This window comes from Tachypleus tridentatus, unplaced genomic scaffold (assembly GCF_004210375.1).
Source record: "Tachypleus tridentatus isolate NWPU-2018 unplaced genomic scaffold, ASM421037v1 Hic_cluster_2, whole genome shotgun sequence".
Lineage (NCBI taxonomy): Eukaryota > Metazoa > Arthropoda > Merostomata > Xiphosura > Limulidae > Tachypleus > Tachypleus tridentatus.
Genome location: NW_027467782.1, coordinates 16422807 through 16443815, shown reverse-complemented (window position 1 = coordinate 16443815; position 21009 = coordinate 16422807). Strand labels below are relative to the sequence as shown.

The following is a 21009-nucleotide window of genomic DNA, read 5'->3' as shown; positions in this document are numbered from 1 at the left end:
TATCACCACACAAGTTGTGAACCACTTTGTAAACATGTAGCTTATGTTACCTGAAGAAATTATGTAATGCATTGGTTACTAATGAGCATACCACAGGAAAACGTTTTTTTTTTTTTTATTTAACGTAATCTAAAACTTATATTTTATTTACCTTTATAATAATAAATAGTACACATGAAAAACTAGAAATATAGTACTTACCTGGGCCTTTTTTTTATCAACTCTCAATTAAAACTATTATTATAATGGTATTACTGCACTAAATGATTTTTTAGATAATCAAAATTGCAACAAAGAATACAAAATAACATGCTTAAAGCACATATTGTCCTAGGACTATCAAAATTTTCTGGCTTTCTTACCATTCAGTAAGACCCAATAAAAATTTAGCTAAACTTGCCAATGTGTTTCCTGTGGGAATAAAATTTGCACTGGAAGCAAAATAAACAAACTCCTGTACAGAAAATTATGTAATATAATATTTGGATTTCTGTTGGTTAAAAGTAATATAGTTTTAAATATCAAAGAGAACTAAATATTGGAAACTTGTGAAAGAGAAAACTTAATTATGGGTGTGGCTAAAGGGACTTGATTTTCTAGTTTATAGCTCTGTAACCAAATAAGATTGAAGGCTATAAAAAAATTATACTTTGTCTGAGTAATAACAATATTACAATGAGCGACTTATGTCAAATTTTGTAGTTCTTCAAGAAGTGGTCAATAAATGAGAAAAGAGGAAATACTTAAAATGCAAATATCACAATTCTGAAACAATGGAAAATTGAAGACATTTTTAAATGTTGTCCTATAAAACTAGGAAATTAAAACTATATAATTTCCAAATTTGTATTACAAGCTAAGTTTTGTTGCCAAGTTTACTTACCACAATAATAAAAGTAACTTAATTAACCATAGTTAATATTAAGCGTCTGCCCAGAAGTGGTGTCTTTGTTCAAGGGCATGACGTAGCTGACCTTAACAGATTAGTAAAGTAGGGGCCAGCAGATACCTTAAAACCAGGAAAAATTAAAATTCACCTTCCAGGAAGTGAGCAGCAGCCTAAAGCCATTGTGGTAAGAGGGGTTCACTAGACCATTAACTTAGAATCAGTCACACAAGCTTTAGATGAACAAGGCATTCCACACAATAAAATAGAACGTATAATCTCAAAGAAAACACAGGCACCCACGAATCTCATACGCATTGATATTGACGACAGTTACAACATATAAAAATTAATAAATAATGGAATAACGCTTTGGTATAAAAAATACCAAGTAGAGCAACTGAAAACTCCGGTAGTTGTTGTAACACAATGCTACAATTGCCAAAGATATGGGCATGTCTCAGCAGCCTGCTTAGCAACACCGAGATGCTGCGGATGTGGCGGGGAACACCATATCAACCAATGCAAAAAAGATAAGGAAACACCTAAATGTTGTAACTGTGGTCAAACCCATACAGCAAATTACAAAGGATGTGATAAATACAAACAAATAAAACAACGTATTTATCAGATCAGAACACCAACAGAACAAAACCAACCTAATACAAACAGCTTACCTAAAACAGACATATCAACAGAATTCAATAAAACAACAAAAACCACGTAAATGCTGAAAGTAAAACAACCCCACAAACAGCAAGAGCAGAACATTAAAACCCAGGACAAGAACACTTTAACACAAACACAAAAACCAGAAGAAAACAGCCCCACCATACAAGAAACAAATATTAACACATCAGATAAAACAAGCCTATTCACAACAATAATCAAAAACATAATTACAGAATTCGTAACAGAATACACTAAACCAAACCAGACAACTAACTGTTTTGAACTACTGATCAATATCTCCAAAAAACACATCACACCCGACATAATATCAACACTTACTGGATACATGCTCACAGCACAATGTTCACAGTAGTATATATCAACATCCAAGGTGCAATAGCTTCCAAGAAACATGAGATCGAAGACCTAATACAAGAAACTAACCCCCCATATTATAATAGTAAGCGAAACTCTAATATACAATAACAATAGATTTAAAATAGCAAATTATTCAACCATAAGAAAAGACAGAACAAATAAAAATGATGAAAACAGAGGCATAATGCTTTTCTACAAAGTGGAGCTTTCAGTAATAGAAATTAAATTTAGCAGCAGCAATGAACATGATACTGTAGATATCCTGCAAAGGAATAAAACTGAAGTAACAGTAGCAGGAATTTACTGCTCACCTAACAAACAAATAGATATAACATTACTTAGCAACATCCTTTCCCACAACCAAAACTCCATAGTTATGGAGGACTTAAATAGTAAAAATGTTACCTTTGGATGCGAAGCTCAAATTCCAATGGTAGAAATCTAATAAAATTCATAGACGATAATAATATAGCTTTAGTAAATGATACCACCCCCACACATACAGCGTATGCCACTAACTCCAGTGACATACTAGACCTGTGTATGTGCACATATAACCTAAGCCAGAAATTAATAAAATTTCAAGTGGGAAAGGATGTTGACAGTGATCACCTCCCAATATATTGTGTCTTTGATCTCGCCCCACAAAAATATAACATATAGGAAAGAAAAATTTAATTACAGAAAAGCAGATTGGCAATATTATAAACAGGAATTAAATAACCTGTTACCTAATAAAGTTATAAAAGAAGTTAAAACATGTCGAAATGGATAACTACTGTCAAACAATTACGGAATGCCTTCAGAAAGCAGCCAAGTTAACAATACCAAAACAACAAACAACACATGTAAACCCACCACAGAAATGATCAATATAATCAAAAAACGAAGACAATTAAGAAGCCAGTACATGATTACAAGAAACAGAGAAACCAAAACGCAAATAAACAACATTAGAAATCACATCAGAACACAAATAAAACAACAAAAACAAAATAAATGGGACAATTACTGCAATAAACTAAATGATAAGACTGACTCGAAAAAATTCTGGTCACATCTTAAAAGACTCACAAATGAAAACACAAACACAAAGAAATATCCTCCACTCGAACATAATAACACTATAGCACACACAAATAAATAAATAGCCGAAGCTTTCAAAGATCAACTCCAAAATATATTTGAAACTCACACTGATCCAGATATGAATACATTTTTCTACAATAGTCACTAATCACATAGTAAACAATAAACATCAATTTGAGCCAATTTTTCCAGTAAACATAACTGATACAAATACAAGTTCCGATACAGATTATGAAAGCACATTAATAACAAATGAAATATCCCTTCATGAATTACTAGAAGCAATAAAAAACACAAAAAACAAAGCACCAGATGAAGACGAAATACAAGCTATCCTCCTAAAAAGGGCACTCCAAAATTGTTTGACCACTTAAATTCACTTTTAACTTATCACTATCCTCAGGATACATCCAAGTTTCTTGGAAGCTTGCAAATATATTAATGTTCTATAAGGAAGGAAAGCCAGCGAATAAACCTAATATTAGCCCAAAAGTTGGCGCTGGGTGGTGATGACTAGCTGCCTTCCCTCTAGTCTTAAACTACTAAATTAGGAATGTCTAGCGCAGATAGCCCTCGAGCAGTTTTGCACGAAATTCAAAACAAACAAACAAATATATACATATATAAAGTATAATCAGTACATGTGTATTTTTATCAAATCAACACTGAAATGCTGAAAATGTTTTATAATAAATTTGTATAAAATACGCAAATATTTGAGATTTAAGTAATAATCTTTTATTGTGAAAATTATATGTATTTTATCCAAAACGTCACAAGCATAAGCAAAATAAGTAACTGAACAGTTTAAGAACTTTTTTCATCTTCATTAATATCAGACCCTTTGGCTTCCTATTAATGGCCAGTGATCCCAAAAGAATGTATGTATATATGTGTGTGTGTGTGTGAAATTGAATGCTTCGAATGAACATCCTTAATGAGTTGTGTTATATGCCACAACAGCAGTTTCTTTGGTACTACATTGTCAATCAAAGACTATAGCTTTAAGAACTAATATTTTATTCTTAATCTGCTAAATGTATTATTTCTATTGCTAATATTCTTAAGGTTACGTTTTAGGACTTAATTGACACCTAATGAAATACAATTTAGATTTTAGAAAGGTGCTCATACTGATGTCCAAGCTTCAAATGGTACAGCGGTTTGTTTGCAGGCTCACACCACTAAAACCAGGGTTTCGAAGCTCATGGTAGGCAGAGCACAGATAGCACATTGTGCAGCTTTGTGCTTAATTCTGAACAAACAAACAAACTGATATCCAACGAATTTTCACTCGAATTTGAAAAGTTTATTACAAAACTATACTGCTTTGAAAATGTAAGTCTTTGTATTCGAAATTTTGAGTAACTTACAAGTTATTGTATCACAAAACAATATGAACTCAAATAATAAATGAGCCATTTATCCCAATCTCATATACACTTTGAAGTACTTTAATTTATAGTTTGTAATTGCAATAATAAACTCACAACTACCGCTACTACCAGCTTTGATCAACATCCGACGTAGAATTTTAGCTTTACACATTTCGTGGGCATTTGTTTGTTTGTTTGGGAATTTCGCACAAAGCTACTCGAGGGCTATCTGTGCTAGCCGTCCCTAATTTAGCAGTGTAAGACTAGAGGGAAGGCAGCTAGTCATCCCCACCCACCGCCAACTCTTGGGCTACTCTTTACCAACGAATAGTGGGATTGACCGTAACATTATACACCCCCACGGCTGGGAGGGCGAGCATGTTTAGCGCGACGCGGGCGCGAACCCGCGACCCTCGGATTACGAGTCACACGCCTTACGCGCTAGGCCATGCCGGGCCTTCGTGGGCATGAGCGCCAGTTTTAGTACTAATGCAATATTAAACATTACAGATTAAAATCACATTAATTACTTACCTTAGGATCTGGAGACAACTATTGTGATATCATCCAAGTCCTATTTGTCACCTTTTTAATCTCATAATACTGCTAGAATTACAAAATATTCCATTCTACTAACAATGACAAGAATATAAGCATACGTACGCTTTTTAATATTCTTAATATGACGAGAATTTTCTTGCAGATTCGCTTGGCACTTTTTTGGAATTGTAGAGGTCGCTCGATAACACATGTAGCTTACTACGCAGGTCACTGACAATTTTCAAGCAAAATATTGCATTCAATACGTTGGGGTTAAAAGATATGATGCAGTAAAATGTTTATAGATTTATTTATGTGAAGTGATCACCCCAAGGAAAAACCAAACGAATCAGGAAAGAAAATTTACAAGAAGAAAAAAAGTGAAACATATTTAAATTTTATTGTCGTGTACAAGGACATTGTAAATATTAACCAGTGCAATATTTGTACTTGTAAAAATGTACTGTAACTTGAATTTATCGTAGCTGCTAAGCCTAATGCTGGTCTGTGAGGGTTAATACGAAAACGAGTTAGTTAACCACATAATTAATAATTGTTCATTCTCATTACAAGTAGTGTCTGCCGAATTGTGTAAGTAGATTTGGACAACATTTTAAAATGAAATTATTAGTATAAAACTTATAAGTTGGGACTACATAAATTGTAAATTTACAATTTTTAGACTTTAAAGGCAATGGTGAAAAACGTGCTTCGAATTGTGGCTCTATTGTAATCAGAAAAAAGGTATTTCTAGTGGTTGAGTGAGTCCTACAGGTTATTATGGTTTTATTCTTACTGTCACTTGTACACGTGAAGCAACTAGTAAAGCTTCAAGAGCACTTAACAGGGCAAGTACTTCTCTTTATAACTTAATTGTATTAATGACTCTTTATGTGCAAGTTTTAAACTATGAAAAACTAGTTTTTATAATATTAAATAGTTTTTCATTAAAACAAAATCAGATACAAGACCAAAACAGCATGGGTAGATAATTGCACTTTGCAGTCACTTCGGATCTTTAGTTAATTGGTTGATACCTTTACCAAAACCTGATTGGCCAAAATACAGATAACTGTTGCACACTTTGTGAAAATTTGATCTACAGCTGGCCACAAAACAGATGTCAACATGCTACAACATTCAGTGATTAAGTGTGCTGATCCTGTATTGATAAAGTAACATTGATACAGGAAAAGAAGAAAGTGACTTGTAAGTTCAAAGTGACAGTGTAGATGTAATGGTTCAGACTTAGAGGTCAAAATTGCATAAAAAACAGGTGTGAAAGAACTGCAAGGTAATTTAAAAGTATGAAGAAAGAGAAAATAAAGGACTGATTCATCTATTCCACTGGAGAGTGATGAAGACGAAATGTCTAGCAGAACTTCTGAGGATCCCATGGAGTTTGTGACACTGAATGAATGATGCAGATAATCCAAGAATTGAAGTGTAAAAGCAAGACGTTGTGGTATTTCAACATGGCACAGGAGCAATGCCGATTCAATTTGGTATTGAATGCACAACAACATTAAACTTTCCAAATCAAGAAGCTCGATGAAAAGCATCAAGTTTCAGTGCTCTTGAAAAGAACAGTTGATTGCTTGCATTCTGCATGGCAGGATTAAGGATTTTTAGTACTACATTACTTCCAGGAGATCCAGATGATCTTATGAACATGACTGGAAATACAATTAAATCTGATGATACAAAACTATTCTCATATGCCAATAATGTGCAACAAGTTTTGCCAGAAAAAGTTATACTTGCACTGATATTCTAGTCAATGATGTTTAAAGAAATGAAAGATAGATTGAAGAACAAACTTTTGAAATAGCTAGATGAGAATTATCCCACTGATGTGAAGGTCATGGCCTTTGTACCTACTCTGAAAACAAAAAGCAAGAATGAGAACAAATAGTTAATAACATAACATACACATCTTCCAAGTTTACTACTGTGTACTATGGGAGTCAAAAACTTTCAATAGCATTACTAAATCTGCATATTTTTTTCATAAAACTTTGTAGGAGATTTTTGTTCAACCAGAAAACTCTAAAAGTGAGTTTTAGCTCATTCTAGAATGATTTTATTTATTAAGGATAGCCATTCAGCACAAATCCTGGGTGTCTGGCTTGTGGAAGCAGTGTTAAAAATTTGCAAACAGTCTAAAAAAGTTGATTTATTTATATCAACCATTTGTAATTTTAATGTATATGAACAGAAACTAAAATAAATGGTTATCTGTGTTGATGGTGGCACTATTTTTCTCTCACTTTGACTATCTGAATTAGATTTACATTGCTTAGCTTTAGGCCAGACCATAAAATAACTTGTTGCAAAATTCATGGTTAAATTTCAAAATTTCTTAATCAGAATGAGAATTGATACATGAGTTAGTTTCATGCAAAGTAATCAATTAATTTTATGAAAATAATCAACTTGTGTGTCCAATTATTACCATCTTCAATATTCAGTAATCAAAATTAATCTTTTAGAGGCAGTTCACGTCTTGCACAGAAAGCTGTCTTTATGTCTGCCTTAGAAATTTCCATGCTACTTGTGAAGTTCTGCTGATTGTGTGAGTGACTAATTTCCTCACACAGGTTGTGTAGTAATGATGGATTACAGTCATGTTGACTAATTGTTTTTCAAATTACATTGTGATGCTTCTTGTTTGGTGATATTGTTTTGTCTGGTGCACATGAGATGGTGTGTCAGGTAAAGATGAGACTGTTTCTTGTTTCTGTTTTTTTATAGTATTCTTTGGCTAGTGTATCAAATCTGATTTTGAAATAACCAAATACTTTGTTGAGGTCAGAAAATGACTGATTTGGGGTATATTCAGTGGTGATGCACATCAACACACACACATCCTAAATAGATCAGATGAATTTAAATTGGGTCTGATAAAGGCAAATTCTGGGTGTTATTTACTTCATTTTACTGCTTTAATATCGTGCTGAAAAGGTGTGGTCAGTTCTTATAAACTTATGAGAAGACAGTGCATTAGCATTCAAAATATTAGTCAAACAAGGTATCCAAGGCTACCTTAACTTTTACCAGTGTTTGAAACTGCAGAATTTTCTGTTGACCTTTTAACATGTCTTTAACACTTTGTAATTTCATAATTATCATCAACATTGTCTGTAGAAAAGTATGAAGAAAACAGTATGAAAGGCTGTGTAAAATAATACTTCCATATAGTTATCTTATAAGTACCACATTAATGTCAAATTCATAAAGTGTAATTTTCATCTTAACAGCTGTCACATTTTTTTATTTTTAATGAACATTTATTACATAATATGTTTTGAATATTTTAAAACTCTAATTATCTTTGTAATGCATAATTTGTTTACTTAATCAGTGAAATAGTATGCCATGTTTATTAAAGTTATTGATACAAAGGTTCAAACAAATTGTTGGTAATATAAGAGTAATCACACTCTACTCACATTACCTTAGGTAGATCAACAAGTAGGAAGAAAAATAAGGAAATTGAGGACCTGAACTTGACATTAAAATCTGTAACAACACAGAAAGATGAGAAAGGTAAAATACTACTCTTTATATTAAGAAATAGGTTTTTTTCTGTCACCTTTCCTTGCTTGTGGAGAATGAAGTTAATGTTAGATAACACTGCACAACAAAGTTTTTGCTTCTTGAACACTGTTGGGTGTTCCTTATAGATGTTTGGCTGCTGATCATGAAAATCACGTCCACATTTGCCCATTACGTATAGTTTCATTGAAATCTTCAGTTTTGCTACAATGGGAAAACAATATCAGGGCAACTGGAATTTGTCAATGCTTGCTGACTACTCTTGAACACTGGAACGTGATGCACTGGACATTGAATACAAACAAAAATTAGGAGCAAAACACTTTTAATTATGTTGAACTTAATAGTGTATTACAAACATAAACACAATTAAATAAGTTATTGCCAGTAAACAGTTAACTGACTATTTCTCAAAGTTTCTACTGATGAAGCAAAACCAAAACTATATTTGTGCATACCCACCAGATACCTGCCACAATCAGCAAAACCTTTTCAGGAAGCAAAAAATTTAAAAAAATTGTTGTGCAGTATAATTTTGTATGGAGTGTAAAGGTTTATTATTTTAATTTTACCTAATACAAATGCTAGATTAGACAAGCTTTCCCATAAGTTATTTCTATGTAATTTGATAGAGAGTGTGAGCAGGAAATTCTGAAATTTGTATATTCCCATTGTTGTATCACTTTCCAGTAACATAACAAGTATGTGATATGTATCTTAGGACAACTGGTGATACCAAAACAAAATTGAGAACAATGTTTTGACCTTCTTAGGTCATCTCCAGATTAACAAAGAAGGAGTTTGCAACAGTTGTCCTGAAATACATTTTACTTCAAGTTGGTTTCTCATCATCACGAAATACGTGATATATTGTTAATCACTTAACCTCTCCCTACATGTTGATATGGCATGTTTTTGTAAACATATAAATACAAAGATTTTTCTTTTTTTCCATTGTTGCTTTTGCTTGTTTTGAAGTGGTGTAAAATGAGCAGGAGAATATGTCAATGTGAGGTTTAATAGTACTAAAAAACATAGGATTTTATAGTTAACTGAAGACTTTTAAGAATTACTACATAAAATGTTATTAATACAGATTATCTTTGGATACATCAATGATCTGGCTGTCTAAGTTGGTGATAAAGGTTTTTTAAGATATTATTTTTTAGAAATAGCAAATAACATAAGTTGAATCTTTCAAACTGAGTTATTCAAGAAAAAGTTAAAATACTTTCCAGAATTATTATGGTTTTTATACCTTATGTATTATATAGAAACTGAAATACATCATGATGTATTCTACCATATTAATATTGCTCTTGACATGTAGTCTTAAATGTGTTTAAAGATGGAACCTCTTTGCTTTCTACTTTTAGAGATACATTTCCCTGACATAAGTGAGGATTTTTTTAGCATTAGTCATATATAAAAGAATTTCTAAAGTGTGGAACATCAGGTTTACAATTTCACCCATTTAAAGTTCTAAATATTTATTTTTCATTATTTTTTAAGGTCTGGCACTAAAATTGTACTAATGTATAACTTGTAATTATAAATATTTATTCTTTATCAGTGAGAGTTAAATATTTTCTTTCGGAGTGGTTGGAAAGAAATACAGTTTTATTCCATATGAGTTCTGCAGTTATAACACTTAGCAGAGACATAAATCAGGTAGATAATTGTGACTAACCAACAATAATTGGCTTTATAAGTACAATGACATTATTTACGTAGCTAAAACTCATTCAAAACAAAAAGCATAAGCTATTATATTACTGTAATTTTATTGAATGTTATTTTTATACATTTTAAAAATGCATGCTGGTACATTTTATCTGTTTTTATAACTTTAAAAATTAAAACAACTTATGTAACAAGTGTGTGGTACAAGTATTGTGTACATATTAACTAAAAGCATGAATTATTATACTGTACATAACTATCTTTAATATTAAATGAGTGTTCATAATTTTTGTGTGTTTTCAATAGTTAGGTCACTGATATTCTTAGGGTGAATCAAAACAAGTGATAAAAGTCTGCTTAATGTAAATCACATACCACAGCATTGAAGTGTTTTATCTTGTTACTCTCAACATGGCTACAGTTCAGTTATATTCATCTCTTGCAGAAAGGTGATATAACTATTTTAATTTCAGGAACTGATCCTAAATCTGTACTGTATGTTTTTTATAAGTAAGAACAGTGTAAGAAAGGTGACAAATGCAAGTTTTCCCAAGATGATGTTGAAAATAAGAGTGAAAAGAAGAGTATTTATGTAGACTTGAGAGATGAAGGTAATGTAGTTTATTTTTTTATCTATGTATCTATTATCTACTAAAACGTAAAGTATAAAGGTTTTTAAATCAACTGTATGGTTTTCTGTGTTTGCATTATTAGTGTTAGACTACTGAAGCATTTTAAGAGTTTAAATGGCAATCTTCAGTTGTACCTTTTAGAAAATTAATGTAGATAAATCTAATTCTGTTAAGGGTTTATATCTTTCATTTCAAATATAAAAAGTTTAAATTCTATATTTTTTGGTCAAGATGAATTTTATCTAATAAATAATTTGGATTTCAATCAATTATTGCATACTGCACTTGATAAACCAGAATAAACATATGATATCATAGAAGAATATTCCTGCAGCTTTCAAATAGTCAAAATATTTTCAGAAGTAAAACCACAACAACAAAAGAAACAAAATTCCTGTCTTTGGTATTTTTCCTCTTTTCCCTGAGCCTGACATTGAGGTCACTTGTTCACATTTATGAGAGCTCTGGGTATCTAATATGTTGACAAACCAAATTACTGCTGCAGTAATATATGATCAGTGTATTGACTATAGAATTTCCCATTATAGCTAAACATGCTACTGGTAAGATTTTCCAGGAATTTAATTCAACGTTATATACAGACTAATTCTAAGGAAATTAGATTCATGGGTTTAGCCACTGATTTCTTCTTCTTTTCAGTAAAACAATGTTTCTAAGTAAGAATGTAATCAATAAGAAGACATTTGGAGTCTGTTTTTCTTTGTTTTTAACACTTTTTATTTTAGCCTGTCATATTCCACACCATTTCAAGAGTTTTAGTTTTCCACTACTTTTCATGCTTCCAAGTTGTTTGTTTTGGGAGAGAATTGCTCTTCTCATACTTTTGTTTCTGTTGATACCAGTTCTACCAGGGGACCGGTACATGTTGATAAACTTTACCACACTTCAAATCTGGTTGATATACCTATGGTAGTTGTGACTCAGATGTCATTTGTGTGGCTTTACTCTTATTTACACATGGGAGAATTGAGTATTTCATGTCATTAATGTATGGATTTTGGTAAGTTAGATATTTATATGTCTTTATTCACCTAAGTTATTTTAAATGAATTGTAAATGAGATGTTGATTATTAATTGTGTTATTACTAGATACATTTAATCACTTTGCAAGTACATTAATCTTACATACTTTGTGGTCTCAACAGATTTCTTGGCTTTGTTAGTTCATTATTAGTAATTTAACTAGGTATGTTTAGCCTAGATTATTTGTAAGTTACAATTATTACTACTAGTAACATATAATTATTTTATTTTTCAAAATTGTTAATCATGTGCTAAACCATTTTCCCTTCATAATCCACAATTTAAAATTCTTCCCCACAGTGTCCACTTCATTGCCCTATATCATGTTTTCCATTTCAGGACTTTCCTGTTTGTTTGGACAAACCTCAATTCTTTTTCACTCTATGATAATTTGTGCTCTTCTCTCTATGAATAACTAGATAATGTTTGCTTCTGCTCATTCACAGTCCATAGACCACACTCCACTGATTCTACAAGATACAATAGAGGGAGGATTCCTCATGACAGTGGGGGAAATCCATTCTTAACTCCTCTCAATAACCCATTCATTTGGGTAGTTTTCTTCTTTTCAACCTCATTTGGGCCCAGCCTTCTCCTTTTCAGGTTTGGAGCAAGCAGTTCAAATGTTCTTCACCTCACATTTCTTGCAGTTAAATGTATTCTATCTTTGTGGAGATGTGAACTATGGATCAAACTTGTTTGTATTCACTTTAGTGGGAACTGAGAGATCAGTGAAACTTCTCACCCATACACACTGCCTGCATCCATATAATAGTAACAACATTTACTGGTTCATGTCTTGCATTATGTATTGTATGTTGTAAAATGTTTTCATTTTAAGTTTAATTTTCTTCATTAGTAAAACTTGTGATTTCTTTACTAATGTGATGTTAACGTGCATCTGCTTACAGAAGAACTGAATCATTTAACCAATCAAAATAAGTGTTTGTAATAATTATTTTAGCAATTAATCAAAATTATGATTGAATCAGTTGTCATGTTAATAATAAACTAATTGAAATTAATGTTTCTAGTTATTCCAAATATCCAGATGATCAAAATATTTGTTAGGTACAAACTTACATAAGAGGCAGGTGTGGGGATGCTTTACGACTTCCATTTCCATTAAATTTACTATTCCTGTCATTGTTACTGCAAAGCTACAGAAGCTATCTATCACTGCACCAATTTTGAACCATTGACTGTCAGCTTTCTGGCTATTTTAATAATAAGGTGTAAATTTATTGTATTTTGATTTTTTTCTCAACACTGTGTAATGTTTGTACATTACAATTGTATCACTATTATTTAAGGTTGTATAAGCATGAGCAGATCTAGGGCAGGAACCCAAGTGGTCCAGTCATTCATATTTTTAGTAGTTAATAACTTTATTCTTCAGTTTTGTATAAGAGAATGCAGGTGAGGTGAATGGATCCATCGGGGTAAACTTTATGCACATTTTTCAGAGATTAATAATAATATTGTTTAATATTATATTTAAATAGACATTAATTTAAGGTAGAGATCAAGGGAGTTGAAACCCCATCCCTTCTAGCTCTTCTTTTTTAAAGTAATACCTGTATCATTTAATGTTTTTATCTGTGGGGTCTTAACTCCTCCCTCCATTTCCCCCCATTCATTTAATTAGGAAAACAGTCAATAGTATTGAAAATAAATATTAGGTTTCAATATCTGTTTGATTGGTCTATTAATTACCTTTATTATTATTTATTTGAATTTACTTTATTTTGAATCTGTAACAGTCAGGTGTAGATTCAGCCATTAACTTATGAATACAATAATATGAACATCAACTGAATGTTTCCCTGGTAAATTATCAGGCCTTGGCTTTTTTCCAGAAATTAACAGTGTGCATGCATTCTAGACTTTATGGAGATTTGTTTTTAATAAAGTTAGCATTATTTTTCTGAATTTATAATGCACAGTGGAGGGATTTAGACATTTTCATTGTTGGTTGGTTAGCTTGGCATTTCATGGTGCAAAGCAACTAGGCTGTCTGCACCAGACATTTTGGTAATGAAGTTAGAAAAAAATTACCTTTTTTATCTAAATGGTAATAAAAAAACTTTATTTTAACCAAAATTTTGAAAAAAATTTATGGTTATTATTTCTTACATCATTTGTAGCCCTTATATTTATGACACTTGTAGCTCTTGTAACATATGCCTACTTTAAAATCTGTTTTTCATTGTTTGAAAGTTATAATGTCACAAGTGTTTTAGTACTGTTGATATCCAAAATAAGTAAAAATGCAAGTGACAAAAAAGAATTGAAAACAAACTGATGTTTGCAAACACTAAAATGTGAATAGAGGTGTATACATGGTTTTCCTTTCAAAATATAATAATTTATTTCAATTAAAGTTTAAAATGTTTGTTTTTATTTTCCAATTGATCACATTAGTAGAAATAAAGATATAGATTTTAAATTGTTCATTACAACCTATATGAACTAATAATAATAGACTTTCTAATTAATTTTATCACTAATGACTTGTAACACAGGTATAAATAATAAAACAATGAATGTGATGTACACTTATTAATTAAACCACTAGAAGTCTAATTGGACCCCTCTTCATAAAAAAGAAAGAGAGAAACTATTCTTGCTATGATAACAATTGTTGAGAAAGTTTAAATGTACTTGGATATAGCACATAGACTATCATGTGTTGATAAAGTTAAAATATAGGTTGTTTTTTATAGCTTTGTAAAGTTTCTTTTGTTGTGAATTCTGAATGTATTTGTGTATAAAATTATATTTTAAAGCTAAAGAAATTTTATTCAAAGAGAAAATGTATGATAACTTTGCATAAGGTAAGTAAGCTTATACAGTTTAAAGATGGGTTGAACTGATAACAAATCTTATTAAAAGTTTAACATGATAATGAATGTATAGTGTTTGGAAAAAGTTTTGTCATCATCAGGAAAGATAGGCCTTGTGCAACACAACAACATGGTATCCAGCTAAAGTGAAGCCCTTTCAGATACCTTATGCAATGAAATACAGTGGAGCGCCGTTAAGATGCAGTATTTGGGGAGTCAACCTTGTTAACCACGGCTTAATAGGTCCACGGATTAAACCTTTGTGACTGAAAAGCCGAAGTCGCCAACAGCTCAGAAACTGAAGTGATGTCTATTGGGTGTGTGGCTAATATTTATACAATTCCATAAAAATATTGGATTATCGAATTTAAAATAATACTTTAATTATTGATCACTTTTTTCACGGATTTACCGCGGATTAAGTTTAATGTATGGAGAGGTGTGATTCGGTAACAATGGCAGCCTCCATAAAGCTGGCATACAGAGCGGATAAGGTAGATTAACGGTCAATTTCTACTGTAATATATTCTAGTTATTTCCCAAATTAAAGCAAATCCTTTTTAAATATCTCCTTGAAGTTATAAAGCCAGGATTAAATTTGTAAGCCACGTTTTGCACTTTCTTAAATTAGCGGTGAGCCGATAATCCTCGCTCATATTCGTCATGTCAGTGTCAACGACAAGGAGAGTGTGAGAAACTTTAGAAAGCCAGGTAGTAGATTTAATACATCAAAAATTCTGGGACAAGACTTGCTACAGCGGCTTAAGCAATTTCGCGGTTTAATGGCGCTCCACTGTACCTTACAAAGCAGGAAGCTGAGGCAATGTTGGAAGCTGGAATTGTTAAGCCTTCAAATTTAGCCTACCATTTACCAGTTTTAATCACAAAAATTAGAGATAGGTTAACTGTTTCTAAATAAATTTCCAAAAGCTGAATCTTGTGATGAAGTTCAACTCTGAAACTATGGACAACCTAGAAATTATAAGGTCAGGTTCTCTTCAAAGATCAACCTCAGTAAAGGTTATTGCCAAATCCTAATGAAGACAGGATTTACAGAGAAGACAGCATTTTTAATACTAGATGGATTTACCAATTTCAGCAGGTGCCATGTCAACTCTGCAGAAACATTCAACTGTATGATAAGGATGATGCTGTGCAACACCACCAATATCAAGCACTATGCAGATGCCATCCTGACACTGTGAAATGGGATAACAACAAAATGTTTTGTTACCAACTGGAATATAGAAAGTTTAATAACTAAAATATCAGAAAGCTCACAAATAAGTCTGTTTTTAATATTTATACATTATGAGTGTCAGTATCAGTTTTTTTAAATAGATGAATGTGTTTCATGGTAACCACAAGTTTCATCACATGTTAAGTATACCATCACTGAGATGTTTTGAGAGAACAAACCAAATGCATCACCTTTTACAGTTACAAATTTATATATGATCTGTACATGTCTGACTGTCAAGTTTTTAAATGACAAAAATGTATTTTCTGTGTGTTTAATGCTTAAAAACAACATTAAATAGAAATATTTTATAACTTATGTACTTTCCATCCAAGTGGTATTGTAAACAAGTTAGAAAATCTTGATTTTCTGTATTAGAACTTACTTTTTTAGTGGGGGGTTTCTTCTTAAAAATGCTTAACAAGTTTACAATTTTTGTAAATTAGTTCTGTTTAAGGATTTAAACATCTACAGTTTGTATTTATTACCACCAGTTAAGAGTACTTATGAAAGAAGCAAAAAAAATTATGCAAAGGACAACATTAAATAATGTTCCTCTTCTTTTTTTGTTACTAAATCCCTAATAATCTCATTAGATAAGAATTGTGTGCCCTACTTTGTGGAAAATAATTCCTTGAACTGATCAATTACACTCAACCCATTAGTACCACACCTTTTATAACCCATACAAGAAAAGCACATGCTTACTCCTTAATTTTTTTCAACCACAACATTATTCTAACGTGATATCATTTTAATTTTTTCTTTCACTCTGTTTTTTTTTTTCCACTAATTTTTAAATTACCCTTAATTTCACATGACTTTTTCATCTTTTTAACAGTTGCCATTTTTAGTTAAACAATTTATTTATCTTCATTATTTGAACAAAATAAACATTCTAGAACATTACTTAATAAATATTTACAATATCACAATATCTTGCAATTTCCTACCATATTCACTAAATAGTAAAATTGTACAATTTGATGACAGTATTTTATTTGGTGAACATATTAAAAAATATGTTTACAAACACTGCAACTTAATAAAATCATAATGTGTTTATTAAAAAGTAAAAACAGTAATTATAAACAGAGCATCAACAAAATAACTTTATTATGCTTTAAGCAATCTCAAGTTATGCAACCTCTTTGCTTCATACAATATACATTTCAGTGTATAGGTATATTATTAAACCTGATGATGACAAAACTTTTTTCCAAACACTATACATTCATTATCATGTTAAACTTTTAATAAGATTTGTTATCAATTCAACCCATCTTTAAACTGTATAAGCTTACTTACCTTATGTAAAGTTATCATATATTTTCTCTTTGAATAAAACTAAAACTATAGCTTTAAAATATAATTTTATACACAAATACATTCAGAATTCACAACAAAGGGAACAGAAAAGATAAGTAATTAATATGATTTTAATCTGTAATTTTGATATTGCATTAGTTTTAGAACTAGCTCACACCCACCGAAATGTGTAAAGCTAAAATTCAATGTCGGATGCTGATCAAACTCAAAACTAGTAGTAGAGGTAGTTGTAAGTTAATTATTGCAAATACAATTTAAAGTTCTTCAAAGTGTGTATGAGACTGGGATAAATGGCTCATTTATTATCTGAGTTCACAATATTTTGTGACACAATAACTTGTAAGTTATTCAAAATTTCGAATATTTGTTGGACATCAGTTTGTTTGTTTAGAATTAAGCACAAAGCTGCACAATGGGCTATCTGTGCTCTGTCCACCAGGGGCATCGAAACCCAGATTTTAGTGGTGTGAGTCTGCAGACATACCGCTGTGCCATTAGGGGCTTGGACGTCAGTATGAGCAATTTTCTAACATCTAAATTGAATTTTATTAGGTGTCAGTTAAGTCCTCAAATGTTACCTAAGAGTATTAATAATAGACGTAATACACTTAGCAGATTAAGTGAAAATATTAATTCTTAAAGCTTTTGTCTTTGATTGATAATATAGTATCAAAGAAACTGCTGTTGTGGCATATAATACAACTCATTTAGGACATTCATTTGAAGCATTCTTGGAAATTTCATACACACACATATATATTCTTGTGGGATCACTGGCCATTAACAGGGAGCCAAAGGGTCTAATATTACTGAAGATGAAAACATTTTTAAATTGTTCAGTTACTTATTTTGCTTATGCTTGTGATTTTTTTGGATAAAATACAAATAATTTTCACAATAAAATGTTATTACGTAAATTTCAAATATTTGCACATTTTATAGAAATGTAATATAAAACATTTTCACCATTTTAGTGCTAATTTGATAAAAAAATACGTATATACTGACTATACTTCATATATGTATATATACAGTCATAAACTATAGCAGTTTATAAAATAATTTTTAAAAATATTTTAAGTGTAATATTTTTATCATTTGAGTTATCTATGATTACACAAGATAACATCTACACTCTCACATAATTTTGAAAGGTATTTTTTTGAACATTTAATTATTTTCCTATTGTAAATAATATGATATGATGATGGATTTCTGATGAATCTTTGTAGGTAATGGAGCCTTTTAACAATAAAATATTGTTTTCACTGCATAATGCTCCTGTCTTACTGGTAAATATCAGTTATTCTCTTTGAAATGAAACATCTGTTTTCAATTGCCTAACTTTAAACTTCATACAACTTTTGAACCACTTACTTAATCAAATAAAATTCTGGTTCTTATTCCATAGTATCAACTATTATTTGTATCTTGATAAAATTATTGCAAATATTAACAACAAAGGCACCATATATAAATATACTCTTTAAAAAAAAAGGCAAAAGGGATATTTTTGTTATTTTAAAGAGAATATATATGTAATAACGTTACAAGCTCAGAGTATGTGATGTTACACGTGTTAAGGCACTGATTGTCAGACCAAAATGACAATAAAAGTTGTGCACTTTGAAAACGGAGGAAAACATCGGATTTTCGCAAAAGCATCGTATCAATAAATTTGTTTGAGATCTGCAAAACGGCTCGTTTGGGTTGAAAAAATATTTTACATAGAAGAGCGAACAACGTTCGACCTTCTTCGGTCATCGTCAGGTTCACAAAGAAAGAGGTAACTGACCGAAAGCTACCTGAGTGTCGGAATGTAGAGGCGGTATTAGATGTTTGAATATATAATTTATTTATTTTATTATATTAATATAGCACCATCACAAGGCTATGGAATCGTCACCAACAACATGGATCAACTTCGTGACCGTCCACGATCTGGCAGACCTCGTGTGACCACGCCGCTACAGGATCACTACATCCGGTTACGTCACCTTCGGGATAGGACCACCACTGCGACGTCTACTGCTTCAACAGTCCTTTTGCACATTCGAGGGAATCTTACGGACTTCGCCTTTGCAGACTTTGGATGTTCAGCAGTGACTGTGCAAAGTTTCACACATGTCACACAGAACTACCGGAATAAACTTGTTAACAATATGTCTTATATTCTGCCTTTTAGCGTTTCTTTTTTTTTGAAGACTATATGTTTTGAATCCCATTAGAAAATAATAGTGGTGTAAAGGTTTAAAATTATTTAAGTATGATTATTTACACACATTGAAAACCTTCAGTAGTTTAATGTATTTGATTGAGGGTGAAAAAGCTAAAAAAAATTAGGAATCGTTTTTTTTAGAGAAATTTATAATTTGAAAACAAGAAGGCTATTTTAACTTTGATATAAGATTTTGATGTGGGCTACCATTGCATTTAATAGCTTATAAGGCTCACTGGCATACAACAACTACAGTAGTGGTTGGAATACTATTGATGTAAGTAGTTTGTTATTACAACAGTTTTTATGATATGAAGTTTGTGAATGTTAACTTAGAAAAGGTATTCACTCCATAACAACTGTTATACAAGTGTTCATTGTCTGTTCCCTAGTAGGACAGAGGTAAGTCTTTGAATTTATAATGCTAAAGTCAGGGTTTTGATTCCCCTTGGTAGACACAGCAGATAGCCCGTTGTTGCTTTGCTATAACAAAACAAACACATTCTGTCTGATATGTCTAGAATATTATCTACCATCCACTCACCGTATTGTCTGACTGAAATTATATATGAATGAAATCATTAGATCATTAATGCATGTAATAAACCTTTGAAGTCCAAAGTACATGTAGTTTTTAAATTAATTAATGCATTCAGAGGGAGATTTTAAGTTTCTAACTTGTTATATTATATTCTTAAAGTTTATTTGTAATTTTTCTCTATTTTTTTCACACAACTATTTAAAAGTTATTATATTTTATTAGAATATCTCTCCTTTATGATTGAACCTTTTTACATTTATTATTCATGTAAAATAATAACATTTGGTCAATCTAGAATCTCGTAAAGCTGAAAAAATATATATCTGAGACAGCTCATATCATTATGTTTTCATCATCAACTTTGAGGGTTATTTTTAGGAGTCACAAGGCGATGAAAAAATTCATTACATATAAAAAAATTTGCTAATATGTTCATGGGCTGTAGCAGTGGTAGTGGATTTATCAAGTGGAAGCTGACGTATGCTCTCCATAGAGAGCCATTGTGTGGGTTTTCTGTACATTAAAACACAGCTGGCTACAGTACAATGTTTTATCACATTAGACAGGACTTAGTGTACACACTACTGGTATGTATTTTTTTTCTGGTCATAATCAGCTATGTTTTTTGAGTGGTTGTGATACATGCTTTATTAAATAGTGGGGTTTAACTACATTGCTTTATTAGGTAATTATAGCCTTTAGGTGTTAATTATCATCCCTATCTGGTAAAACATAACAGAAGTGATCATGTTATATATTTTTTTTTTTAGTGAGGTATGAGTTTAGTGCATTATGTAATCATAGTATTTGATTTTTGTCCTGTTGAGATGTTAATCCAGTGTTTTGGTATCATGAAAATTCTATTCAAAAGTAATAATATCTAGATATTTTCAAACATTTGTTAACTTTTCATACAATCGTTGTCTTCAGTAATTTTACTGTGAAAAATTTAAAGGAACTCAACATTAACAGTTTT

At 31.2% G+C, this 21009-nt stretch overlaps 1 protein-coding gene and 2 long non-coding RNA genes across 18 annotated transcripts in view; 2 read left to right on the top strand and 1 right to left on the bottom strand.

Annotated features, from left to right (window-relative positions):
- LOC143242426 (uncharacterized) overlaps positions 1 to 8891 on the bottom strand; it is a 30757-nt gene extending 21866 nt beyond the window's left edge. For 8 of the 16 annotated variants that reach the window (XR_013022664.1, XR_013022669.1, XR_013022662.1 and 5 more), the window contains exon 1: positions 884 to 3584. This is a non-coding gene — a long non-coding RNA (uncharacterized LOC143242426). Of the gene's footprint in view, positions 1 to 883; positions 3585 to 8536 lie in introns of those variants that run through there. The other 8 variants (XR_013022657.1, XR_013022659.1, XR_013022655.1 and 5 more) reach the window with 3 other exon arrangements.
- Positions 5172 to 19502, top strand: LOC143243309 (uncharacterized). The gene is made up of 5 exons (XM_076487158.1): positions 5172 to 5532; positions 8404 to 8490; positions 10694 to 10793; positions 11678 to 11835; positions 19153 to 19502. The coding sequence occupies exons 4-5, from the start codon at positions 11826 to 11828 to the stop codon at positions 19500 to 19502; spliced, it is 360 nt and encodes a 119-aa protein (XP_076343273.1). The 5' UTR covers positions 5172 to 5532; positions 8404 to 8490; positions 10694 to 10793; positions 11678 to 11825.
- LOC143242428 (uncharacterized) lies at positions 15351 to 16506 on the top strand. Its single transcript, XR_013022671.1, has 2 exons — positions 15351 to 15807; positions 15891 to 16506. It is a non-coding gene; the product is annotated as an uncharacterized LOC143242428 (long non-coding RNA).
- Positions 19503 to 21009: the final 1507 nt, after the last annotated feature.